This window comes from Hemicordylus capensis, chromosome 4 (assembly GCF_027244095.1).
Source record: "Hemicordylus capensis ecotype Gifberg chromosome 4, rHemCap1.1.pri, whole genome shotgun sequence".
Lineage (NCBI taxonomy): Eukaryota > Metazoa > Chordata > Lepidosauria > Squamata > Cordylidae > Hemicordylus > Hemicordylus capensis.
This window is the reverse complement of record NC_069660.1, coordinates 162,033,449-162,061,058: the sequence shown is the minus strand read 5'-3', so window position 1 is coordinate 162,061,058 and position 27,610 is coordinate 162,033,449. Positions and strand designations below refer to the sequence as shown.

The 27,610-nt window shown below is 45.1% G+C and overlaps 1 protein-coding gene across 1 annotated transcript in view; it reads left to right on the top strand.

Moving 5' to 3' along the window:
- LOC128325048 (P-selectin-like) overlaps window positions 1-23,435 on the top strand; it is a 30,434-nt gene extending 6,999 nt beyond the window's left edge. Inside the window, exons 4-6 of the mRNA XM_053250418.1 lie at window positions 4,414-4,521; window positions 11,679-11,864; window positions 15,938-23,435. Of these exons, the coding sequence (XP_053106393.1) occupies window positions 4,414-4,521; window positions 11,679-11,864; window positions 15,938-15,948 (305 nt within the window). The 3' untranslated portion in view covers window positions 15,949-23,435. The remainder of the gene's footprint in view (window positions 1-4,413; window positions 4,522-11,678; window positions 11,865-15,937) is intronic.
- Window positions 23,436-27,610: the final 4,175 nt, after the last annotated feature.

Below are 27,610 nucleotides of genomic sequence, written 5' to 3'. Positions count from 1 at the left end.
TACGAGATTTGCAACTCTTAATATATTGCAAATGGTGACGGATAGTGCAACGGTTTCAAAACGAGAGTAAAGGGTTGTTTGATGCTTCGTTGTAAGCTGGTGGCCATTCATATTTTTCATCTGCTGCAACATATTTTCTTAAGAACATAAGAACAGCCCTGGTGGATCAGGCCCAAGGCCCATCTAGTCCAGCATCCTGTTTTACACAGTGGCCCACCAGATGCCGCTGGAAGCCTACAGGCAGGAGTTGAGGGCATGCCCTCTCTCCTGCTGTTACTCCCCTGCAACTGGTACTCAGAGGCATCCTGCCTTTGAGGCTGGAGGTGGCATATATCCCTCTCCTCCATAAAATTATCCAAACTTCTCTTAAAGCCATCCAGGTTGTTGCCTGTCACCACATCTTGTGGTAGGAGTGTCCATATTCTCATTGAAATGCATTTATCTGCCCCTCCTCCTGCTCCATTTGGGCCAATGGAGTTGTGGAGTGTGTGTGATGTCATGACCTTTTAAAAGATGTATATAAATTTTCTTGGCTGCCTTGTGCTAATCCGCCAGCAGAGGAAAGCACCGTTCCAAAACAAAACCTTTCATCATTGCATCCTTGCACAAGTGATTCCAGGAGATAGATAGATAGATAGATAGATAGATAGATAGATAGATAGATAGATAGATAGATAGATAGATAGATAGATGAGGGAACGAAAGGGAATCCTGTGGTGAGCCTGGAAGGAGGGAAGAGTGGAACTGGCGTGCCTGGGTGGGTGCTCTTTTCCCTGGCGGCAGCGGCCAGCAGCCCCTCAGCTCCTCCGCCAGGGAAGCTGGGGGTGGCCGTAGCAGCAGCAGCAGCAGCCGCCTCCACAACCGCTCCTCAGTTGGTGCCCCAGGCAGAGCCTTGCTAGGCTAGGGCCGGGGAGCCCTGTAGCAGTGGTAGGGCACCTTTCTCCTCTCCGCCGTTGCCCTCACTGCTCCCCTCCTGCTGGGCCTTCTCCTGAGGAGGGAGGTGGCACACCTCCAGAAAAATTAAATAAATAAATAAATAAATAGGAGGGAGGCGGTGGAGGGGAGGCGAGTGCTCCTCCAGTGAGGGCTATGGGATTGCACAGAAGTAAATGAATCCTGATTCAGCTCAATGGGCTTCCTTTTAAGTAAGTGACTGTTCTCGCTCCCTGCCCTTTGCCTTGTAGTAAGCAAGTGGGATTGCACAGAAGTAAATGATTTAGTTCAATGGGCTTCCTCTTCAGTAAAAAGTGCATGAGAAAGGGTTGGATTCAGAAATCTGCTCAGCTGCTCTCCCTTCCCCATCTGTGTTGACAAGCTCAAGTTGTATAGGAAGCAAGTGGAGTGGTTAGGGATCTGTGGGGAGGAAAGGAGGGGAAAGCCCAGATTTCTCCCTGCCTGTTCCTCTCCCCATGGCGAGGTGGGGGCAGGGGGACTGTCCATACTGCAAAATGCTACAATGCATTAAATGTGGGGCAAGGCTCCCTACAACAGAAAATACAGCTACTTTCCTGCAGCACAGTTATAATGCTGTAGGGCAAAAATGAATCCTTAACATCTGAATCAAGGCATGGGAAATATGAATGACACCCTGCTGACAATGCAGCAGCACTGATGCGGAAACACAGGCAATACAGGCACTTAGCAAATACGTTGTGAGTACGTTGCAGCGTGTAATCTGGAATATGCCTTGGAGCGACGCATCTATAGCAGAAGTGCTTGCCATCACACTTACAGCGGCCACCCCGTCAGACGACCATGATAATTGCAAGCGCCACAGATGGGGAGTGAGGAAGACTGATTGGTGCTTTGGGGGCGGGACTTCCACTTCCCCTTTCTACAGCTGTACGTGAGTACAGCTTTTTAAATATAGCGTCTGAATAGGGCTTTGCACACCCTGAAACACAGAGCTAGTTTAACAGCCTGACAGATTAAGATGTGTTGGGTCAGGAATGGAGCCTGAACTCTCCTGGGCTTGCATGCTCTCCCCTCCCCTTACTTTCTCAGCTGCAGCAGGAAGTTGTGGCACTGAAAGCCTAGTTACATAAAACAATAGCTCTGCAGCTTGTTCAGCTTAGAGCTGTGATCTAACTGTACTTTATAAACCACTGTTAATCAACAGATCTGTGTTCCAGCACGCTGAAGAGCTCTTGTTTTATGTAAACCAGATTTCACTGTCACAGCTCCATGCTGCGGCTGAGAAAGTAAGGGGAGAGGAAGAGAGGAGGGGGCAGGCATGCAAATTTGGAAATATTCCGGTCATGTTCCTGATTCAACAAACCATAGTTTGCTGGGTTGTCTGAACCAATCCCTATATAAACTCTCAAAATGGATACATTTTCAGTGTGCAAATGGCTGGCAAATAGTCCAGTTCAGGGGCGTAGCTAGCCCGCCGGTGGCCTGTGAGCAGCCGTGGCAGGTGCCCTGATAGCCACGCCCCCAGCGTCTGACGTCAGACGTGGGGTGTGTGGTCTGACTCCCAAACGGAGCCTTGAGGCTCCGTTCGGGAGAAGAAGCTTAACTGCTGAAGGGGCCGCGCGGCCCCTTCGGCAGTTAGACAAAGGCTGGTGCTGCGTTTGCAGCGCAGCCCAGGAGCGGCTCTTCCCTGCAGGGAAGAGCCGCTTCTGGGCTGAGTTGTGAACGCAGCACCATTCTTAGCTCCTGAAGGGGCCATGTGGCCCCTTCAGGAGCTAGTTAGGCTGGTGCTGCGAATGCAGCGCCAGCCTTTGTTTAGCTCCCGAAGGGGCCGCACGGCCCCCACTCAGGAGCTAAACTACCACCCCCGCGTCTGGCGTCAGATGTGGCGGGCGTGTCAGGGCCGCGAATGGCAGCTCCTGATTGGGCACAGCTTGGGTTCTTTGAACCCATTCGCCCAATTATAGCTACACCCCTGGTCCAGTTGCTCATATAATTCTCTAAATAGCCTTGTAAAAATTAGGAACTAGCACCCTCTGAAAGATAAATGTGAGTAAACAAATGTGTTGCCATCACATGCAGTTTGACTCTGAGTTAACACAAACATCATACATTTTAAAGTCTTGCTGAATTTTTAAATTTAGCAGAGCAAAATGACTGTTTTGCCTTAGGAAATGCCTTGATGATATAAAAAGGTCATTCATATGAGCAGTCCTGCCTGGGCTTGCACAACCCTACCTGGTTAGGGCTGCTTGAATGGAGCGTTGGGACCGGTCCTGATCCTCGTGTTCTTAGTGACTGCCTTCCTTCCAGCCACTTCCTTCCTCTCTTCCTTCTCTTCCTGTTCCTTCTACCTTGCAACATGCAAGCTCCTCTCCCTGCACCATGTGTGCAGAGATGCAGAATTCATCTGCATCCAGCTAGATAGATAGATTAGAGATCCTAACTCCTCACTTTCCTATCTAGAATGGAGTTCCTTAATAAATGCCTTATATATTGATTTGAAACTATGAACTGGCTCCAAGTTACTTTACTCTCAGCATACACGCATGCCTAACCAAATTCCGCTGTGTTGGGCCTCTGTGCACTCTGCTATAATGAGAAAGGGATTCTCTTACCAGAGAGAATTCCCAGCAGTAAAGACTGTTTATTTATTAGCATTTTATTAAGAATGCTGCTTTGTCTGCTGGCCCACAGCCCATACAATAAGGTCATGCATGCTCCATGACAAACCACTCACACACAAGAGTACAGAAAGGTGCTTAGACACATCGATGGGTGGGGGGGGGAGATGGGACCACACTCAGGGACCACACATGACCACACTCAGGGACCACACATGACCTTATCAATGTGCTGGGGGCTGGCAGACAAAGTATTATCTCAATAGCCCACTATTTCGTTATTACACATCAGCTGTTTCTGCTTGGTGTTGTACCAAGCTTTGCTCCAAGAATATTCTAGATTTGCATAAAATCAATCAGCTTGTTTGTTTGCTTGACGCACTTATATACTGGCCTATATAAAACCTCAGGCTGGTTTACAATGTATACAAACAGCAACTAAAACCTAAGAAACAAGGGGGAGGAACAGGCGACCGGTGAGCGAGCGGGAGGAGGGAGGAATGGGTGTCTGGCGAATGGGGTGGGGGTGGAATGGGCAACTGACCAGTGGCAGGGAGGGAAGAACGAGTGACAGGGGGAGGAACGGGCAAGCGGGGGCGGAGCCAAAGGCTGAGTGCACTTGCGCATGGATGCTCTGTGCGGGTTCAGCTAGTATATATATTTTAACCTAGGATTATCTTGTAGTTATCCCTGATCTTTTATGTTACCTTGGGATTCTTAATGCAGTGAGAAGGAGGGCATGTCTGAACTGCAAACTGAAATGGAGGTTTAGCCCGTTGAATCAATCTGCCTTCTTAAAAGAGATTGTAATTGTAGTGGAGTTTAAGTTTGTGGTGTAGCAGTAACAGGATTCTAATTCAGTTGTCTCTTCCATCAGCTTCCTGTCAGTCTTTCTCCTGCAGCCAGTGTGGCGACTGTGTGGAGACCATTGGAAATTACACCTGCCAGTGTTATCCTGGCTTCTTTGGGCCTGAGTGTGAATATGGTGAGTCGTCATCGCACAATCACCAGAATCACCGCTGAGGGGTGGTGGATGGCTAGGCTGTGGATTTATGGCTGTGGTGCAGCAGCCAAGGCTTGTCCTAACAACCCAGAGCGGCGGCGGGGGGGGGGGGCACCAAATGAGGCTCAGCTGTCTCTGGTTCCTAGCAGTTTGTGCCTCTCTCTCATCCCACTCCAGCATGAGCAAGAGCTGTGCTGCCTCAGGCAGGCTGGCCATTCATCAGGTAGAGGATAGGGACAGTTGCTCTCTCCCCATGCGAAATACAAGGGAGCCATCACTTGAAGGTGCCTCTTTGCTCAGAACATATTGCAGATAAGGCCACATGGTGAGTAAATGGCTGAGGCGAGGTTTGAACTAGAGATTTCCTGATTTACGGTTCACGCCTCTCACTATACTTTACTGGCTCTTCATCTGGGGCGTAGGGGCGTAGCTATAATTGAGCGAAAGGGTTCAAAGAACACGGGCCCCCAGCTCCTGAGGGCCCTCTAACTCCATCTCTCCCTATTTACTTCATTATCTCCCTCACTCTGGGGGGCCGCCAGAGAGAGGGATGAACACGGGCCCCCCTCTCCCCTAGCTACGCCCCTGCCGAGCACTGGCTGAGCAACCTCCTTGATGTTTGTCCATAAGGAATTCAGTTGAATTCAGCAAGGGAAATTACTCCTCTTCAAACTGGAGAAGTGCTTCTTGCCAGCGCCTTGCCCTTTTAGGGATGTGCACAAAATGCAATTCAGAATCTGAATCGCTACACATCCCTTCAAAATGGAGGGATTATACATCCCCTTTACCACTCAGGAGAGCAGGTCTAAACCTGCTCCTCCGCTCACTGCTACTTCCATAATCGAGGCACTCCCCCCAGCTATGATTGCGCACCAGCGGGCCGTCTCCCAGCTTCTCCCACACAATGCCAGCATGCGCATGGCCTCTGCACATGCGTGGAGGCCATGTGCATGCTGGCATCACATGGGGGAACTCAGGATATGGTCCAGCGGTGCATAATCATAGCCTGGGGGGAGTGCCGCGATTATGGAAGTGGCAGCAAGCAGAGGAGGAACAGGTATGGAGCTGCTCTCCTCTATGTTAAAGGGGATGTATAATCCCTCTGTTTAAAAGGGATGTGCAGTGATTCGGCTTCTGGATAGGAATGTGCATGATCTGTCAGAGAGATGGTTCGGCAGGGGATTACCTTTAAGGAGCATGGAGGGTGTCCTTACCCCCTGCCGGTGCTGCCACCAAAACCGATGGTGCAGGCCTGCTGTGTACCTCCTTGCAGTCCCGGTCAACGTCAAACTGGAAGTGTCCGACACGCGTGGACATGTCTGAATCACTTCTGAATTACATTTCATGCACATCCTTATGCCCTTATTGCTGCATTAGCTCTTTACAAATAAAGCTGGAGTCCTGCCCCCCACCCACCCATAAATGACACCCAGAGATCATTTTCTACAATCAGCTGCAGCTATAACATGGCAGCTTTTTGCACTAACGTGCTACTTGTCTCAGCTCTTCTTCCTTCTAGGGTTTAGTGGACTTCCAAGTAAACATGCATACAGTAAGTCCAGTCTGCAGCTTGATTTAAGTGGAGTGTGAGACTAATGTTTCCAGAATCTGACCACTTTCTTGGATGAGGACCGCTGGAATTTTCTCCAGTGCACAAAATAGCCACAGAGTGGCCAATGTGAGAAATTCCAGATAGTAGAGTTACTACCATTTTAATTAACTAGTAGTTGCCCTAACTTATTACTTCATTGAGTGTCTCCAATTAGTTGTAAAATGCAAGGACCTTGATGCTGTCCAGAGACCACTGCTCATGAACTGCAGTCATCCACGGGAGAACTTCAGTTACAGCTCCCAATGTGTTTTCAGTTGCAATGAAGAAGGGTTTGAAATGAGTGGCCAAGACACTTTGCAGTGCTTGCCTTCTGGGAATTGGTCAGCAGAAATGCCACAGTGTGTAGGTACAGTGGGTATTGAAAAGAATCACCCCCTTTGATAGACCTTAAATTCTGGTTCCCTTACATCCTGAAATGAAAACACAAAGAAAATTCCCTTCACCAGCTGTACTTATCCAATGCAACCTATAACATCCAACTGAAAAACATCACAATTACAGTCCAGAAAAAGTGTCAGAAATAAAAAACAAGAATTACTGAGATTGAAAAAGGACCACCACCACCCCAATGTCAATATTTTGTTGAACCACCTTTTGCTTTAATAACAGCCTTGAGTCTGTTGGGATACTTCTCTATCAACCTTGCACATCTAGACGGAGCAATATTTGCCCACTCCTCCATACAGAACTGTTCAAGTTCGGTCACATTGGACGGTAGGTGTTGGTGGACTGCTATCTTCAAATCTCCCCACAGATTTTCTATGGGATTTAGGTCTGGGCTCTGACTGGGCCACATGAGGACGTTCACTTTTTTATCCTTCAGCCACTGTGTGGTCAATTTTGCTGTGTGCTTCGGATCGTTGTCATGTTGAAAGGTGAATCTTCTGCCCATCCTCAACTGTCTGGCAGAGGGTAGCAGGTTTTCTTCCAGAATCTGACGGTATTGTGCCCCATCCATTTTTCCTTCTACCCTAACGAGAGCCCCAGTCCCTGAGGCAGAGAAACACCCCCAAAACAGGATGCTGCCACCTCCATGCTTCACTGTAGGTATGGTGTGTTGTGGAAAAAATGTGGCTTGTTCGGGAGGGTCGCAAGGAGAAAGCCACTTCTCAAGAAAGGCCACATTAAAGCTCATTTGAGCTTTGCCAGAAGGCACCTTGAAGATTCTGATGCCAAATGGAAAAAGGTCTTATGGTCAGATGAGACCAAGATTGAACTATTTGGCCTCAACACCAAACAGTACACCTGGCGTAAATCCAACGCAGCTCACCATCCACAACACACCATACCTACAGTGAAGCATGGAGGTGGCAGCATCCTGTTGTGGGAGTGTTTCTCTGCCTCAGGGACTGGGGCTCTCGTTAGGGTAGAAGGAAAAATGGATGGGGCAAAATACCGTCAGATTCTGGAAGAAAACCTGCTACCCTCTGCCAGACAGTTGAGGATGGGCAGAAGATTCACCTTTCAACATGACAACGATCCGAAGCACACAGCAAAATTGACCACACAGTGGCTGAAGGATAAAAAAGTGAACGTCCTCATGTGGCCCAGTCAGAGCCCAGACCTAAATCCCATAGAAAATCTGTGGGGAGATTTGAAGATAGCAGTCCACCAACACCTACCGTCCAATGTGACCGAACTTGAACAGTTCTGTATGGAGGAGTGGGCAAATATTGCTCCGTCTAGATGTGCAAGGTTGATAGAGAAGTATCCCAACAGACTCAAGGCTGTTATTAAAGCAAAAGGTGGTTCAACAAAATATTGACATTGGGGTGGTGGTGGTCCTTTTTCAATCTCAGTAATTCTTGTTTTTTATTTCTGACACTTTTTCTGGACTGTAATTGTGATGTTTTTCAGTTGGATGTTATAGGTTGCATTGGATAAGTACAGCTGGTGAAGGGAATTTTCTTTGTGTTTTCATTTCAGGATGTAAGGGAACCAGAATTTAAGGTCTATCAAAGGGGGTGATTCTTTTCAATACCCACTGTATGTGCTGTCATGGCTGGTCCCAGGTGTTTAGCTAGTACTAGCTAAAGTTGAGTTGGAGGGCGGGCAGGGGTGGCTGCCTTTGGTTACAACTCTACTTGCAATTTTGCTTGTGAAGCTGGCTTTCAGCTCAGTGGCTCCAAGACATTGCATTGCAACATACCTGGCCACTGGACTGCCCATGTGCCTATTTGCCACGGTACAGTATCTAAATAGGATCGGGTGGGCTTGTAAGGCTCTTACATTTTTTGTTACTGGTCCCCCAACCATATTGTTAAGTCTGCTATGTTGTTATTGGAGGGCAAGGGAAGACTAATGCCAAAAAGCTGGTCAGAGAAACATTGTGTGTATCATATGCTGAAGTCCAAGGTTAAAGTCCAAGCTATTTCCCTGCTCCATTAATGGTGGCAGGTCCAAACTGGGCTCTACTTAATGTATATAAAGCATGGAGATGGGGGGGAGGGTTACTTCTAATTTTTGATGTCCCACTAGGAAAAAACCAGTTGGGGTACAGTGATTACAGACTGAAAAGCACAGGTGGGGGGGAGGTTCAACTACCCTCTTTCCCTCACCTGCAGCTTTTACATGCATGCTTTTTAGCTCACATCCACTCCAGAATGGAGGCTGCCAGTTTTCATATCAGATGGATTTACCCCAAAGTCCCTGCAAGCTATCAGGGACCAGTACTTACCCGACTCTGCTTTTCTCCGAATTACTGCTGTGCATTCTATTTTGGCACGAATTATGTCTGCGGTTAAAAAATCCTCTATTTGAGGCAGGGGTTTTTTTAAACTGAGCTTTCTTGTATGCCCCACAGCTTCTTCAGCGATGTGTGTAGGGGCCATTGCCAGCAATTCAGCTCTTTCTAAAACTCAATGAAGGGGATTTTGACAGCTGTGTTGGGAATGGTCTGCTCTAAATGACTTGCAGTTGTGAGCGCTGGTGGGCGGGGGAGGGGTTGTGGCGGATTGGTGAAATTCTGTGGAGGGAGTCCAGAAGGGGAGGAGGAGGAGGGAGAAAATCCTGAGTTAAATGCAAGCACGAATGGGAATGCAAAATGTGGGTCTTCCTACGCTTTGTCTTTTTGAAGCCTGGTCACCATAGGAACATAAGCCTTACATATGCAGAATGGAGACTACAGGTTCAATGTAACCTGAGCCCTTCGTGTCTGAGCTGATTCCTAGAGGCTGCATTTTTCTTCATCACAGAGAGCAGGGGTGGATTAAGCTCTCCGTAGGCAGCCAAAGATTTGCCACCCCAGTGGCAAAGGAGGAAGGAGGGGGAGTTTAAATCAAATTTTTTAATGTTTAAAACTGCTGCCATGAGCATGCACAGAAAGGCTCTGAACCGGGTGACTGCAGTCATTTGGGAGGTAGGCGGGCTTCGGTTAGGAGGGGTATCGCCGCTCTCTCGGTGCCACACACCCTTAAATTTGTATCACCCCGACCCGCCGCAGTCATAATTTGGGAGGTGGGCTGGCGGGTGTGAGGGAGTCCTCACCACCGCAGTCCTGCGTGGCAGCAGTTTTAAACATTTAAAACATTTTTTTTTCAATGAACAAAATTTGCCGCTGGAGGAATAGGCAGTTGCCTCTACTGCCTCTCTGTTAATCCACCAGTGACAGAGAGAAAGCAATGATTTCTACTTTAAACTTACATGGCCTCTTAAATCGTCTGGGTTGGTGGAGGGACATGAGGTGATGAAGGCAGTCACAAAGGCAAGTTTGTTATAAAAATCAGCAAAGATTTGGGTCAGATTCGGCAGGTTCAGGTTAAGGATTCTGTTGTTTGATCCGGCTGCTTGGCAACTTTTCTTGCCCGTCTTCCGTAACTAACTGTCAAACTAACAACAACAAAAAGGTATCTTGCCTTCTCCTCTGGGATGTGATTGGTTGGAGAAAAAACCCAGAGCAAGCTGTGGGAATGCACACAGGAAAAAGATCTGCAAGGATTGCAGAGAGGAGCCGACCCTATGTGGATGGTCCATTTAATCCCTCAAAATTAAACATCTGAAGTGAGCTCTCCCCTTCCGCCCACACACAGAAAGTTTCTCAAATTGGCAGATAGTAAAGATTCAGCAGTCAAATAAAAGTTATTTGAGGGATGAAAATAACCGTCCACACCACACCACGCTGAAACGGGGCAAGCCTCCCTCTAACAGAAGAATACAGCTACTTCCTGCAACCCTGTTACAATGTTACAGGGCCGTAACACATAAATGAAACCCGAATCAAGGCATCGGAAATATGGACGGCACCACATGACAACGCAGCAACCGCAATGTCAACACAGGCAATGTGGAGGGGCACTAAATGGACACGTTGCAAATCTGTTGCAGCATGTAATCTGGAAAACACCCAAATGCTAGAAACTCAGAAGAGATGAAGTGGTCACGCCCACTCTGGGGAGAGAGCTCCAGAGCCTGATTGTGGCCATAGAGAAGGTTCTGCCCCACATGTTCACCTACCAAACCAGAATATGGACCAGAGCCTCTCTAGATGATCTTAACTGGTGGGTAGATTCGTATGGGAGCAGGTTTAGATGCCTAGGGCTTTAAAGGGAATGGCCAGCACTTGAACTGGGTCTGGAAACAAACTGGAAGCTACTGGAAGCAGAACAGGATTGGTATAATATGCCAGAAACCTTGATACCAACTTAGCTGTTGCATTTTTAACCAGTTGGTTTCTGAATGCTTTTCAAGGGAAGCCCCATGTAGAGTATATTGCAATAAGCAACATGGGATGTTGCATGGGGCATGGATGGTGGTGAACAGCTCTGCCTTTTCTAGAATGATATATCGCGGATGAGCTAGCCAAAGCTGCACAAAGGCACTTCTGGCCACAGTTCACAGCTGGCCTTCAAGAAGCAAAGCTAGGTCCAGGAGCATCCCCAGTCTCTGTTTCTGATTTTTCAGAGAGCATACGACTCCATCCACAGCAGGTTGAACTCCAGATCAGCTCTCCTACTCACCAAGAGCACTGTGTCTTGTATGGATTAAATCTCAGTTTGTTAGCTCAAATTCAGCCAATCACTACCTCCAGACACCACCAGTTTAGGATGTCTACTATCTCCCTAGATTCAGATGACATAAAGCTGTGATCTGCATACTGGTGACAGCAGAGCCCAGATCTCCTGACAGCTTTCCCCAGCAGTTTAATGTTCATGTTAAAGAACATTGAGGACAGAAAGGTTTGCAAAACCTACCCTTTTCTCTCTCAGCCATGCAGTGCCACACTCTGCAGAGCCCCAACTAAGGGAGGATGAACTGCTCCGTTACCAACATGTCAGGGTAAGGGTCTTTTCTTCCTTCCTCAGTCTCTTTTCATTTTCGTGTTGAAACCCCACTCCATCCTGGTCAGGGTCTTACAAGGATGGACAAACTATTACCAGTCTAACTGCTTTATATCAAAATGGAATGCCTGCCTCCATTTTGCTTGTTTTTTAAGAGAGCAGGCCTCACTTCATGCTTGGACTTGCCCCTTCCAGTGGGTGGGGAGAAGTGGACTGGGCTAAGTTTTTTCACCAGCATTCTTTCCTTCTAGTTATTGAATGCCCAAAGTTGGATGCCCCTGAGAATGGAGGATTGAACTGCTCTCACCCTCATGGAGACTTTGCGTACAACTCCAGCTGCACCTTCTCCTGCGATACGGGGTTTGTGCGCGCCGGAAAGGAAAAGCTTCAGTGCACGGCCCTGGGAGTGTGGACGGAGAAACCGCCCTCCTGTGAAGGTCAGTGCTAAGTACATTCTTGGCAATCAGCTGGGGAAATCACTGCTGGGTGGATGGCAATGCAATATAGAGAACCGGAGAAGTTAAGTTTGTTAAACTGGAAATCCTTCATGGTATTTTGTTAATGTAAAGGCCAGTAGCACTGTAGTATTAGCGAGGATAGATGAGCATCACTTTACAGGCCTTAAAACCACTTGCACAAACTACTATGAAGGAAAAGCCTTTGGGAGTAGGAAAATGTCTCAATTTTGGCTTGCTGTGTATTTAATCTGCTACGATCATCTATCCTCTCCAGTTATAGAACCACCACTCTAAAACAAAACAAAACACAACCCAGTAACACCCTCATCAAAATTTATTACGATGTTGGATCAAATACAGACATCAATACAAAATAAAAACAAATGGAATAGACATTCCATACCCCGGCCTGATATACCCTATTTTTCTCCAGCTGCAGTAAGTCTCACAGAGTTCAGGTTTGAAGGTTTTGGATTTGCAGTTTCCTCCTCCTTCTGTCCTCCTTGCCCTCTGGACACAGGTTGATGTTTCCTCAGTGACATAGCTAGGCTGATAATATTTGCTCTTCCATTGCACCCCCACTCCTTTGTTCAGTGATGGCAGACTAGACTGGGCTCTGGGAAGAGATTCCTTCCACCACCATTCCCCTCGTCTGTCTGCTCTGCCTCCTGAAGGGATGGAGGCCTAAAGCTCTCTTAATCCAGCTGCTGGGTTTCTCCTGGTCTCCTGTGCTAACAACCTCGCTGGAACTGAGAACTCTGACTGACTGACTCGGATAGTGGGCAGAGCTGGCCTTTGAGTCCCCTCTGGCCAAACTAGCCCACCAGCCATTGTTGTTCTGTTGAAGGACCTTTTTATTGGACCACCTAGGATGCAATCTGATCAACAAGGTTTTGGTCACTTTTATCCAATCCACATACTTTTCACTCCTTTGTTTGAACACCTAGAGATGACTTTTCTCTCTGCTGAGTTTCTAACAGAAACAATTATCTCATACTTCAGTTGACTGACAACTCAAAAGAAGTATTCATCCCACAGTGCCTTGGCTCATCTCAACCAACTCTGTCAGTCAAACGTGTTTTCCTCACAGACATAAATAATAAATTAATCCAGTATATTCTAAACAAACAAAAAAATTTTTTGCGCAGATTCTCTTGGGCATAATGCTTTTGCTAATAGAACAAGAAGAACAGCCAGATTCTTTTCAGATTTTATATAAGCACTCATATGGGAGTCTGGTAATCTTGAGAAAGCAAATTGGGAAGACTATTATTCCCCACTTGCAATAACCTGGGACAAAGGTTGAGTGCCAAGGACTGAGTACTTTTTCTGGAGTAAAGATGGGAAAGGGATGGAAACTTTTTTGCTTAACCAGATTATACATGGACATAACACAGTAGTTCATGGTACTCCAACGTGCATTGTTCTGACACATCCCACTCCCGAATGTCTGAAGCCTGGACTTTGGGTGCTTGGAATGGCAATTGGGTGGTCCACACAATGATCAAAATCAGGGTAGAAGCTGGGCTACCCACATTCTCATGATTATGTGAACTTACAAAAATTCCTCCAGCACAGGTTGCTCAAAGCAGTGTAGCCTAGTTTTCCTATCCTGCTTTTAACTGGGAGTAAAGGAGAGGTGAGCTCTTCTACCTTGATTCTCTGTTGACATGAACCCACTTGTCTCTTCTACCCTGCCACCAGGACCCAGCAGGCCCCCCACCTTGCATGGAAGCAATATTAGATCTGTGGCTACAGGCACTGCTATCCATGGACATGCTAACCCGCACAGCACATATACCACCTGATATGTAAATCTCTAGGCAGTGTACACATTTTAATATTAAAAACCACAAGTTCACAATAAAAACAATATAAACAAATGACTGAAATTATTAAAATTCTAATTAAAAGCTTGCGAGAACAGGAAAGTCTTGAGGGTCTTCCTAAAAAAACAAATAGAGATGCTCTTATTTCAGCAGGGAGTATATTCCAAAGTCATGAGGTATATCCAGTCTGCTGGCAGTGCAAAGCACTTTGGGAAGGCATGCAAGGCCTCAGAAGACTTTCCATGGAGGTATCATATCTTGCAGGGCTGTGCAGGGCTGGTCTACCAGCAAGGCCTCACTAAGGGAGTGAGGCATAAATCAAGGTCACCAAGCTGAGGTTAAAAGCCAGGAGGTCAAGTCTGCATGAGAGCAAGGTAAAGCAGGTCCAATCAGAATCTATGGTCAGAAGCTAAAAGGTCAAGTTTGCATAGGAGCAATATAATAGCAGTTCAGGTAACAAGCCAAGCTCAAATGCTGGGAGATCAGGTCTCCAGTGAACATGTGGAGCTGCTGGCTTTTCTAGGAAGGAGTGTAGCTGGCATACCACCTGAAGTGATGCAAAGATACCTCTGGTCATGGTGGCTACCTGAGCATCATCATCATCATCATCATCATCTATTCAATTTCTAAACTGCCCTTCCAAAAATGGCTCAGGGCGGCTTATACAGAGAAATAATAAATAAATAAAGATGGATCCCTGTCCCCAAAGGGCTCACAATCTAAAAAGAAACACAAGATAGACACCAGCAACAGTCACTGGAGGTCCTGTGCTGGGGGTGGATAGGGCCAGTTACTCTCCCCCTGCTAAATAAAGAGAATCACCACATTAAAAGGTGCCTCTTTGCCAAGTTAGCAGGGGTTAGGGCATCCAGGAGCATCTCATTCTTTAGTTTTTAGTTTTTATAATTTTCTGTTTTTTAGCTTTTAAAATAACTTTTAATTTGAACTTAAGACCGATTGTGGTTTTTAACCTGAATTTTAACTTGCTTATTCAATTTGGTTAATTTTATTACTTTTATCGTATATTGTATCTATTTTATTGTTGTGAGCTGCCTTGAGCAGTAGTGTACAGGAGGGGCAGGGTATAAATATTTTAAATCAATAAAAATAAATAATAAATTCAACCATAGGAACCTGCCTTGTATGGAGTCAGACTGCTGTTCCGATTCTAGCGTATCTATGCTGATTGACAGTGGCTCTTCAGGGTTTTCTGGAGCCTTTGGGATTGAGCTTGAGGTCTTCTGTATGCAAAGCTGAAGTGCAGATAGTACTGGATGGTGATTTGGTGTTGTGGTGAAGATTGTAGCTTTATTTCCTGCTCTTAAAGTGATAAAACTCCCATGTTGCACATTTAGTTGTACAGAATAAAAGTAATATTTAAATTAGAATGGCAATAGAACTTTATTTCAGTTCAAAGCTTGATGATTCTTCCAGAATTGGCCAACATTTTCAAATTCAGATTTGGATTTGATGAAATCTCCACTTGTAGCCCACAACCCAGACATGCTCCTTGGGAAGACCACAGTGCAGTGGTAGAACACATGCAGAGGTTCATGTGCAGTTTGGCCCTTGCAGCTAAAAGGACCACTGATATTATTATTTTATTATTATTTTTACATTTATATCCCGCTCTTCTTCCAAGGAGCCCAGAGTACTACATACTTGAGTTTCTCTTTCACAACAACCCTGTGAAGTAGGTTAGGCTGAGAGAGAAGTGACTGGCCCAGAGTCACCCAGCTAGTCTCATGACTGAAAGGGGACTTGAACTTGGGTCTCCCTGGTCCTAGTCCAGCACTCTAACCACTACACCACGCTGGTTCTGATAGCAGAGCTGGGGAGGTCATTGGCCTCAGATGTTGGAAAGCCACTGCCACTTGGAGCAGACCAAACTGGCCCTGATAGAGCAATGTTCTGACTGTATAAGGAAACTTAATGTGTTTTAACTTACGTAGCAAGAATCCAAAATCTTACAATATTGACGCACACAAAATAAAATGTGTCATCATATTGAATTTGACTTCCGGATGTGGAATGTGTTTTGATCCATGTTCATTTTAGCTGCAATGTATTTGAATTTTTTCTTGACTCCATATAAGCAAAAGTTACCAGCTTCAGAGTTTGCTCCACCGTGACAGGTATTCCAGCTTCCTGTTACGAGGGAGTGCTGTACCCCTCTTTTGGTGACCGAATCTCACAGGTTACCTTTTGCTTTTCTCTTGCCAGGTGAATATTGACCATTTCACCAAATCTGTGACCATGGAAAACCTGATGGAGCCATCTGTGAGCACTTTTGACCTGGCCCAGAAGAGAATCTTCACACTGATGGAGAAGGATTCCCTGCCCAGATTTGTGCGCTCCAATATATATCTGGAGTTAATCAAGTAGCAATTTGGCAGAGCTGTGCAAGGCATTGGCACTTCCCTCCTTAAGGGTCATTGCTTACTCTGTCTGTAATCAGTATTTATCTTGGTAGTTGCTTTGCTTCATATGTATTCCAAGTTGTTAAAGGCTGTGTTGCTAAAGTCCTGTCCACACTGCTTTGGGGTATCTGTTGCTCCAAATGTTTCCCTTTTACCATTTTCTCCCCATTTCTGCTCCCCACTCATTAACATCACTGTTACAGAAAGGGTTTACATGGGTGTCCTTGGAAGTGATTTTAGACTCATAGCTAGAATGCGGCAGATGTTTACACATAGATGGCCATCCAGTCTCAAGCAGGCTCTAGATTCTTCTGTCCCTTTGAACTGAGCAGCCCAGATTGATGAACATTCTAGGATACACATATCTGTTTGAACCATCTGTCCTAAGAGAATTAGAGTTTTGAACCTGCAGTTATCATCCCATTATTACATGCCAAGCACTGGCTGAATGGACACATAAGCAAAGATAAAGGAGGTTGTGATGTTTCTTTAAAAGGTAAAGTGCTCTATAGAATAAAGGGTCAGACTCACATATGTGATCCTACTATCTCTTGTAGCCATGTGGACAGTCAAGACAACATGAGAGCCCAATTCAATGTGACTTTAAACATGTTGGTTGAACCCCGAGTGTTTGGTTTTCATAAGCAGCCAGCATAGGACCTTTTCATCAGAAGGTGCCTTTGGGAAAGGAAGATTTAGATGTTCCCCCACCAAAGTCCTGATCTGGAACACCCTCCCAGGGCCTGTTATTTCACCCAAGAGGGAAACCATTGCTGCCAACACAGCAGCTTCCCTCCAAAGATTCGTAGCAGCTGCAGAACCTTCCGATCTGGATTGGGACTGCAGCAGGCAAAAGGTTAAATCCCCTCCCCAACACTACACCCCTGATATGTATTCCATATACCCCCTGCTTGGTTCTATTCTTTAAAAAAAAACTTAGACCTGTTTAAAGTTACATTTAGTTTGGCCCTCACCTATAAGCGTTAAAAGGATGTGTCTCAGCCCATAGGTACCATTTGCTTCTAACGGAGGTCTGTTCACACACTACCATGTCAACACTGGGGCGGTTCCAATGAACAATGGCTCCATAGCAGCCCTAGATGTGATAATGTCAGGGCTGCTGGCACGAATGCACCCTTGCCCCCCGACATCACTCAAGGATGTGCCAATGCGACTGTGACATGTCCTTCAATTGCATGTGAAGGGTGCCCCTCACACACAATTAAAGAACATGCCGTGGGTTGGCACATCCTTGAGTGACACTGGGATGGGTGTGCGCGTGCTAGCGGCCCTGCTGTTATCACATGTAGGGATGCTCTGGGGCTGTTTTTCAAATGAACCAACGCATTTTAACTTTTGAAAAGGTAGTTTTCCTACAGCAGTTTCTTCTGGCAAATATGTTGTTTGAATACACCCTTGTTAAAGTGAAGGTAGGCATTTTCCATACCATAGTGAACTAATGAATACTAATCTTCAATACCAGGAAGTTTCTCAAGTTCTCGGTCGCTTGATGGGTCATGTGTTGTGCAGACCTCCTCTGCTGTAAAGAAGGCCAAAGAGACACGGGTCATTTTTCAGACAGTGGCTGATGATTCTCTGGCATATTGTGCTGGAGTTAAGAGAAGGGATTTGCAATGATGCCATCTAGCAGTGACTAACACATTTCCATTTGAAGAGAGAAGTTAATCCATTCATTCCCACCCAAACAGTGTGACTTATTTAGCAATCCAGGCCTCATATCTGCTTTCATTTCCTGCATTAGATGTTTCGGGACAATAATTTCCATAATGGCCCTACATAGCCTCCAGTGCCTTTGCACAGCCTCATGTAATACTCTCTTCACAGTTGTGTGTGTGATTAAAATACTTGTGGTGAAGTTTTGTCCTCTTAACTCTCTCTGTAGCAGGTCTCCTAAAATGATATTTCAGCCCGTGCCTTTAGCTTCCTGATGAAAAGGTTACTGGAATACATGTAATACCATCTTCTAGGAATTTCTTCCTGGGTAGAGTACATCGAAATGAATGGGAAATGCTCCTGAATGCATGCATAGTCCCAGTGAAATATGCCAAATAGCATGAACTGGATATTCAGCAGGGGAGAGGGACACACATCCAGTTCCCCATCTCAAACAGATGATCAGTGCTCTTCAGAGTAACTAGCCAGGGGCTACAGACGAGTGAGAGACCTGGCTGGTGGATCCAGTTGGTGGAGAATTGTGCATGCATTCAGCATCTGTTTGTGTGTGCACAGGGCTGCTATTTGGATCGTGGTGCATGAGCAGAAGGACAGCAAGGCCGTATGGTTTGCTCTTTTGTCCAGCACTATGTTGGAACTTGGCATGGTTATCTGCAGTGCTCTCAGGGCTGTCCTTAGGGCATGGTGAGGAGGGCGGCTGCCCTGGGCCCTGCTCTTTTAACCCCCATTAGAATTAACTGGAGGGGGGCCCCACACTGGCTGATTTGCCCCGGGCCCCACACCCCGCCAGGGCTCTCTAAGGACAGCCCTGAGTGCTCTCATCCCACTTTGGTCTGCTCTTGTCAGCTGAGCTGCTTCAAGTACAGGGAAGGTTGGAATTTTGAGAGAGAAGTGTTGAATGTACTTCTAATATTTCTTAGAAGGTTTTTGAAATGAAAATTACTTATTTAACTGTTTGGTTATTTTCCAAAACTCTTGTGAAATTGCTAAGATGCCAATATGAACCCAAAATTTAAATCCTTTTTTTTGTTTAACGTTTGCAATCAAACACTAACCCTTTCACATTCGAAATGAAAAGAAAACACACATTTCAGAGAGCTTTGGCAAGATTTAATATTTTTCATATACATGAAAATTTATATTTTCAAATCTAAATTTTATAAATGTAATTTGTGCTTAAAAGATTTGTTGAGTTCTAGATAAACACCACAGGGCGGAGTTAACAGGGTTACTAATGCACACTTTTAAGATACAGATAGAACGATTTCTCTCCAGACAGACATGGACATCTCATAGGTTAAAGCCAGTCTCAGCCAAGATAAGATGTGCTTGTCTGCTTTGATTGAAAGCGTTTCATCTCACTACAGTGTGCAGGTGACAGGTGCCAATACTACACAAACAGATGTTAATGTCTAGCCTGTCCTGACCTGTGTTTTCATCTGATTAATTTTCACAGGAATGTCATCAGGAATGTCATCCTCTATCACTCTTTATAGATAGGGGAAACGAAAGATGAATTATATGCTTTTGCATTTCTACCATTCATTACAGTGAAGCTTGCACAGGGAGAATTTCCTGGGAGATTGTGCCCAAGCCCTATTACTTCTGCACAGATACAAAAGTAGAAAGTAAATTAAGGTCCATCAAGTACAAAATGTTTATAAGCAGCCCTAATAAATATGTAACATTTCCACATATACAGGATTGCCAGTTCTAGGAATCTGACTGGACGTTTCAGGGTTTTAGCCTAGTTTGCAGGAACTCTTGGGAAGGACTCAAATTCTACGGTGAGAGGAGAGAACGAAGGGAACAGACTGATTTCCACTTCGCTTTAGAAGTTTTGCCATTTGCTCAACCCCGTCCTCGAGGCAGCAGGCGCAGTCAGGCTCTGCTTCCTGTCCCAACAGGTGTGGCACCTCTGCTGTCCCCAGGTAGCACCAGGCTCTGTCCCATTTCCACTCTGCCCCTCCATCCCCCTGAACTGCCAGGCACTTAACTCTCAGGCTCCCTGAGGCTCCAGTCTACCCAAAGGACATCACTACACAGGAATTACATAGCTTTTCAAATGTAGATTTGGAACTATTAAATGTACCTAAGGCACATGGAGGTGGGAAACTCTCATCAGCTTGATTGTCATCTCCAGTTTTCTTAAATTGCTCAATAAACAATTTCTGCTCCTTTAAGTTATTAATACATACTGTTTGGCCTTTAAAGAACACATCCAATTTGAAAGGAAATCCCAAGTGGTAACTACTCTCAGACGGAGTTGACATGATTTAATAATATTTTTCTGGGGAAAGATCTGACAGTGGGTGATGATTAATTAATCCTGGGGTCTGGTTTCGGCCAATGGCTTAGCCTGGGCCATCAGTCTTCTCCTAATGTGTGCATTTGCTGGGGATAACTTTGTGGGAAAGCCTGGCTTATCCCCAAGGATCCTTTTTTGGGAACACACTCTTCCTAGAGATGCCAGTAACACAGTCCATCAAGATGTTTCAGTCCTCAACACAGCATTTCCAGTTCCCGGTCAGTTGTGAAGAATGAGGGAGCCTGCATAGCGGCTGCTTGGTGTGGGCCTGTTCTGCATCTCTAGTCATCTCTGAGGTTATAAAAAGCCTGTTGACATGCTTGACGGGCCACTCCAATCTCTTGGATTCTGAAAAGAGACCCCAGAGAGATACCCTGTGCCATGCAGTGAAACAAATAAAGGCTTAAACAAACCTACTATGTAAGCACACTCCTGAAATAGTTATACTTGGTTTCCATGCAGTGTAAACATATAACGATGGGTGAGAGCTGGCTTTTCCAGGGGTGGAGTGAGGACTTTTGCGAATCAATTGATTTTTATTCACCCCACCCCACCCTACCCCAAGCAAACATTCAAAAAACCTTTTCATCCTGAGAACAAGGGTTCTGTGTGGTGTTTTTGTGGATGTTTCTCTGGATGGGAGATAATATACGGGGCCAATTTCTCTCTAGAATGGGAAATATTGACTGACATGATGAGGAAAATGACTCAAAGTAATCTCATTGAAATTAAAAGGACAAGTTATTGCCTAACCTGGCCTTTTAATTTCAGTGGGACTACTTTGAATAATTTTCCTCACATCAGCCAGTATCTCAAAATGGAAAATATTGTCTTCCAGATCTAAAAATGGAAAATATGGTCTTAGATATGTTTTGTCTCTTGAAGGAGGCTCAGGGCTTTGGAGTCCTTTCTGATGTCCAGTCTGCATCAGAACATGATATGGATGGGGAGCCAATCACACTGACTGTCCCTGTTCATTATTACATTTCCCCCATTGGCCTTGTAGATCCTGGCCCATCCTGAGTAGAAAGCAATTTGATTGGGACTGGATTGTGTTGCATTCAGAGTAACCTGGAGAAGTTTGGGTCAGTTGTTGACAAGTCAAAAATCTCCTCTTTTCGGAAATGGCCTGGATTAGTTCAAACTAGGCTAGACAAAACAGGGCAGGTTCAACGTCTTGAGCAGCTTCAGCCTTTTGCTGTCTAGAATTGAAGGGAAATACGTAGGAAAGAAAGAGGGGCCCTGTCCAATGTTTTGCAGAGTAGTTTCCACAGCTCCTGTGGGTCTTTCCCCTCACAAAAAGAAAGCAGTGATTAGAACTGGATCAATGGTGGTTGGGTCCAGTCAGTCATCTAAGGATGGAACAGCAATCCAAATCTAAGAGATCCCCTATACAAGTGTTTCTCAAGGGCATTGAAAGGTGTTTTGGGGAAGGTCTCTGAAGGGTTTGATCATCTGTCACCCTTCAAGTCCAGGATAGCAAACATGGGCTCTCTCATTTTATCTGTCTCCATACCAACCACATAAGGTAGGTTAGTTTGAGAGATGGGGACTGACTAAGTGGGTTCCTGCATTTAAAACCTAACCTTCTATCTGTGACTCTTCACTACATTGACTCTCACTTTGCAGCATTTGTACCAAAATGGTAGCCATGCATTCAGACTCAGTGTCCTGAACTTTAACTTGTATTTTAACTTGTGAAACTGCTGGAATAGCCTCAAGGCCATTTGTTTTTGGAACTGCAGTCCAGGTGTGTCAGTTCCTCTAAAGATCTATGGCTGTCAAAGGTAAAGAAAGGAATTGTGAAATGTCCTGTGAGTTAAGTGCACACAAACTTGGATATTCGGCTCAGTGAAAATACTCAGCACTTAGTCATATAGAAATGTCATTAGGTAATTTGCTCTTTCTCTATAGTGCCTGGATTTTCTTTCATATAATCCCAACCACAGGTTAGAATTACCTTCTGGCTGGAGTGGGAGACAGAGTGATGGGGAAGGGGGAGGTCCTGCTCCCCTCCCCATTTCCTGTAGAGCCTGGACTCTCCTATTGAACATGTCTATACTTTGTTGTGCCAGCAGTTAGGAGAAGAGAGCTGGTAGCAAGCCCGACTTGTCCACTTTGCTAAGCAGGGTCCACCCTGGTTGCATATGGATGGGGGACTACATGTACGAGCACTGTAAGGTTTCCCTCTTAGGAGATGGAGCTGCTCTGGGAAGAGCATCTGCATGCTTGCATGCAGGAGCTTCCCAGTTCCCTCCCTGGCATGTCCATGTTAGAGAGACTCCTGCCTGCAACCTTGGAGAAGCTGCAGACAGTCTGTGTAGACAATACTGAGCTAGATGGACCAATGGTCTGATGCGGTATATGGCAGCTTCCTATGTTCCTGTCCATTGGCTTGATCTGGCTAATAATAATCTTGGAAAATCATTTGCACAACATATTTGCTCCGTAGAGAGCATGACACATTTGGTATCCAGACTGAGATGTGATTGGAACTGTTTAGCACTTAATGCAGTCAGCTGATGCCAGAACCTTCACACTTGCATCCTGCAAGTACCCAGTTTAGGAGGAGCTTCTTTGATTTGCTCTCAGTTGTGTCATTCTTCAATTCTGCTACAACAAATTTAATTTCAGTTTAGAGACACATTTGAAAAAATGTGCTAGTGAACCTAGTTTATTGCAAACCACTTCATACCATGGAAATTCTGTCAAACATAAAACTTGCAGTATTTCTAATAAAGTGCAGGTGTGTAACATACTCACACTCCACTGAATTTTTCCAGCATGGAAATAAGCAGGGCGGGAAATGAAGAAATATTGTTTATTTTGGAGCCTGCTACAGAGATAGTGATATTGTGACCAATTTATCCTACTTTTATTATTAAGTGATACATGTTAGTAGTACTGTATTTATGTTCATTATGTTTCTCCATTATTTCATACAGGGGGATGTTATGTAAATGTTATGAGCAGAATCCGCACATGGGAAATGTTATGGGCAGAATCTACTTAAAACTTCTCCTGCACAAGGCCCATTAGAATGACATCTGTGCGAATTGTGCTCTTCTGAGAAGTCAGTATTCCTCTGGGGCCTGAGCAGGAGACATTCTCAGTTGATCTTGCCTTCTGATTGTTTTGTCTGAGTTCCTAGGGTTAGTATATATATTATATATAACAGAATGCAGTAATTGTGATATGAATTGCACATAGACTGCATGGCTGCAAGTCATGGACGCAAGATGAGAAAAGTATTTGCTCAGCATTTTATCCACTATGAAATAAAGTGTGTCTCACTGTTCCTTGCCGGGCTTGTTCTTTTGTACGGTATTGCTGGACTACTGCCTTAAAAAAAATAACACCTGCAAGATGAGCAGTGATAGTGGATTCTAGAATCCACTTTGTTCATTCACAATCTTTTTTGGTGCAAAATGATGAATGAACATAGAAAGAATCTGCTCTCATTTCCTACCAGAGAATCTGCTCTCAGAACACCTCAGACATTGAAAACAACAAAACCAAGTGGTTTTGTGGGTGGTTGGCACCCTATGTGCACTACACCACAACCTGCTCTGGGCCACCCTGGTGTCCCCCAAGTGGAGTTTTAAGGCTGCTGAATTCCCCATTATTCTCTAGGGGGGCGGGGAAGCTTAAAGACGCACAAACTTCAATTTTTTAAAAAATCGCCCCTTTCACCAATTTATTTGAAATCTGGGTGGTAGCAGACACCCATTGGGGCACTATCATCTGACCCATTCTTCTGCCCCCGGAACCCCTTTTCTGCCCCGAATCTGCCACAAAGACATGCCAACTTCAAAACATTGTTTAAAAAAACTCTCTGCCCAATTTCTTTGAAATCTGGGTGGTAGCTTCTTTGCACCTATTGGGCACTACCACCCACCACACCCTGCTCTGGGCTACTCTGGTGCCCGCCCCCATGTGGAGTTTTAAGGCTGCTAAAATCCCCATTATTCCCTATGGGGGAAAGCTTAAAGACGCGCAAACTTCAATTTTTAAAAAAACATCATCCCTTTGCCCAATTTCTTTGAAATTTGGGTGGTAGCTTCCACCCATTGGGCACTAGCACCCAACCCAGTTTGGCCACAAAATGAAGGGCCGAATCCCCAAATTTTTTCGGGTCCGAATCTGGTTGATTTGTTTTGTACCCAAATCTGGGCAATTGAGCACAGGGGCGATTTGTTCTGTCTGCAAATCATGCAAATCAGCCAGATTTGGGTACAAATAATTTTGTACCCAAATCAATTCACACATCCCTAATGTTTTTTTATATTTTAGCTTAATACTAGCTTAAGCTTAAGCTTAAATGCTCAGGAACTGTGGTCATACTTAGATGCATTTAAAGTGGATGGAGGTATTTTTTCTAGGCACTCAGCACATGATCAGAGGGAGCAGTATTGCCGAGGTATGAATTCATAAGGGACATAGGCGAGTGAAGTACTGAACAACTGTTAAAGAGCCATCTTGTTATGCAAAAATGAGTGTTTCAGGTGCTTGGATCAACATTGTAGAATGGCAGATTACTGTTTTGTGACCCTAGACCACATATTAATTTTATTTTGAGATAATGAGGAACTCTATTTCTCTGATCCTGAAAAAATGTGACCTTAAACTTGATGATATGATAAAGTAGATGTGATTAGCCACTTGTGGAATGATTCTCTTGCAAGAAAAATCCAAGAAGTCTCCATTCTTTCTGTTGCCCCCACCCCCCATCCCCTGGCCGCCCATATTCTTCTCCTGGATGAGGGTCATACTGGAGAAAGAGAATCATTCCCAGAAAGCCAGCTGCTGTGCTGAAGACCCTCATGAGAATGTCGGAGAATATTCAATAGTTCAGTAGAAATTCATCCGAATTTTGTCCCCTCATATTCTGAGCACTTGCCTTAGCTCTATTTTTACAGTGCTGCCTGGCCTTACTTTCCATTGCTTTTCTTGACTACTTTAATGTAGTCATAAAAAGAGGTGGGGAAATGAGCACTGGCTGGCAGGCAGCACTATAAAAATCGAGCGAAGGCAAGTGCTCAGCATCTGATCTGACCGCAAAGCCTAAACCCACAAGGAGGGAGCATGGGGATCTTCAGAAGCCCATGCACACATCTGGATCATGCATGAGAGCCGGGCAGCAAGACCTGCAGGGTCTGGGGTGGGGTGGGGGGAGCAAGATAAATGGCAATCTGAAAAAATGCCTAGTAAGCATTGCAGGTGATCTAAGTGTTGAGCAGGATTTGTATTTTATCATATGTGGATATTGGAATTATACTATATCATGTATTTATTTATCATATTTCTGTACCACCTGACATGTGCATCCCTAGGCGGCCTACATAAGTTAAAATACAACAAATATAAACACAGGATAAAATGATTAAAACAATTATGATATAAAACCAATTAAAAGCCTGAGAAAACAGGTGTGTCTTCTTTTTAAAAACAGCCAGAGATGGAGAAACTCTGATTTTAACAGGAAGCTTTACAGACAGGGCTGTTACCCCAAAGTTCCTTTGAAAGAGAGTGTATGCGTGCACACACTAGCCAAAGTTACCCCGAAGTCCCTTTGAGATCCTTGAAAGCACTCCACACACAAATCGGGCTTTGTCTTCCAAATTCTAGCTTATCTTGATGTATTTCCGGGTTTTTAAAATGCTGGCTTTAAGCTACTTTTTCTGAAAGGAGCAAATGGGGAGAGGCATTGGTGTAGAATCATTAGCATGATAAGAGTGATATTCTCTTTAGAAATGCAGATGTAGCTCTTTAAAAAGCTCCCCCGCCATTGACTAGAAGGAAAACATGGAGGCATGCCATGTGAACCTGCTCCAAAAGAAAACCCGAGCGCAGAGAGGAGGGGCTGCTTCGCTCAATGCCATGAGTGTAATTTCAAGTGGCTTCACTCAGATTTTACCCCGCAGCTTGAAGCCATGTGTGATCCCAGGGAGTGCATTCTATAGCCCCAGGGCAGCCATAGAGAAAGCCCAGTTCTGAGTAGCCAATGCTAGAGGTTCCTCCCCAGATAAATCTGCAATTTGATGAGTCTTTTTAATATGCATAAGTTGCAGATTTCAATATCTTATTTTTATCCAGATCAGTTCACTGTGAACCTCTGTCATGTTAAAAGTGAGATATCCCTGGCAGCTGTTCTTTTCCCTTTCCCTTTTGTGTCCTGGTTTGCAGGTGATTTGATCCCTCTTTTGCAATGCCAGATTGCAACCCAGAGAATTATTTTTATTTTTATTTTATTCTGGCTTGAATGATATCATCCATACAAAACAATTTGACCCCACCCTCTGTAGTAAAGTATCTAAGGGCCAAACTAGATGTGATGCAGGAAATCCATCATTTGTATTTGTGATGAAGTGTGCTGGAAGAGTGGGATAGAAATCTTTTAATTACAATCAGATAAAAATGATGTGGATCTCCCAGTTTTAAAAAACTTGTATAGTAGCCATGCCGCTCTCCCATAAAGTGGGACCACTGGGGAAGGGGTTGACCCTTTCTCTGTACAATTTTTCCAATTAAAATTATCCCTCTGAATCTGCTGTTTGCCAGGGTGGGGGGAGGACTTGTGCTGGTAACCAATTTTCTCCTCAAGGGCAAACAGCAACTTCGGGGGGGGGCATTAATAAGGAAGACCTGAACCCCAGAATACAGGAGATCCTAATCACAGATCTCCTGAATCATGCCTAGTAGTACCCTACATTACTGTCTCTTCTGGCTGTTGAAAACTGAAGGGAATTTCTCTCCCAAGACAGCTGACAGTAGTGGTCCCTGGACAGCTACAGCAGCTTATTGGACTTGGTGGGAAATGCATAAAAGCACCACTGAATCAACAAGAGAAGCCTCCAAGGCTTTTAAGGCGAGAGGCCCTCGGGTGTGCATGCGTATGTGTGTGCGAACCACATATCCTCTGGCTTGAAAACTTGCCAGCTGCTGTTCTCCAGAAAACTTGGCTCAGGAAACTGTCTACATTACAAACCACAGCTGTTCCCTGCAGCACAGAGCCAGGATTCTCAAACAAAGTCACAGCAAGGCTCTTCAGGAAGGTTCCATAGAAGACAGATGTGCAATGTTAAGAGGAGTAAAGACGACACAAATGATAGACACAGCAAAGAGCTTGGGGCACTTTAAAGACTAACGTGTTTACTGTGCCTTAGCAGTCACAAAGTGTTATCTTCAGATAGCAGATATTTATCTATATATTACATTTGTATCCCACCCTTCTTCCAAGTAAATCAGGGCAGCATGGGTACAGAGTGGGAGGGATGCAAACAGGGGAGCCAAAAGTCACACCATTCAAGAGAGAGCACTAAGCCTGTGATCTTTCTATGCAGGGATCTTGCCATAATCATTCATGCTTTAGTAACCTCCAGATGTATCTACTACAACATGCTCTAGATCAGGGATTTTCAACGTTGGGTCCCCAGGTGTTATTGGACTTCAGCTCCCATAATTCCCAGCCAA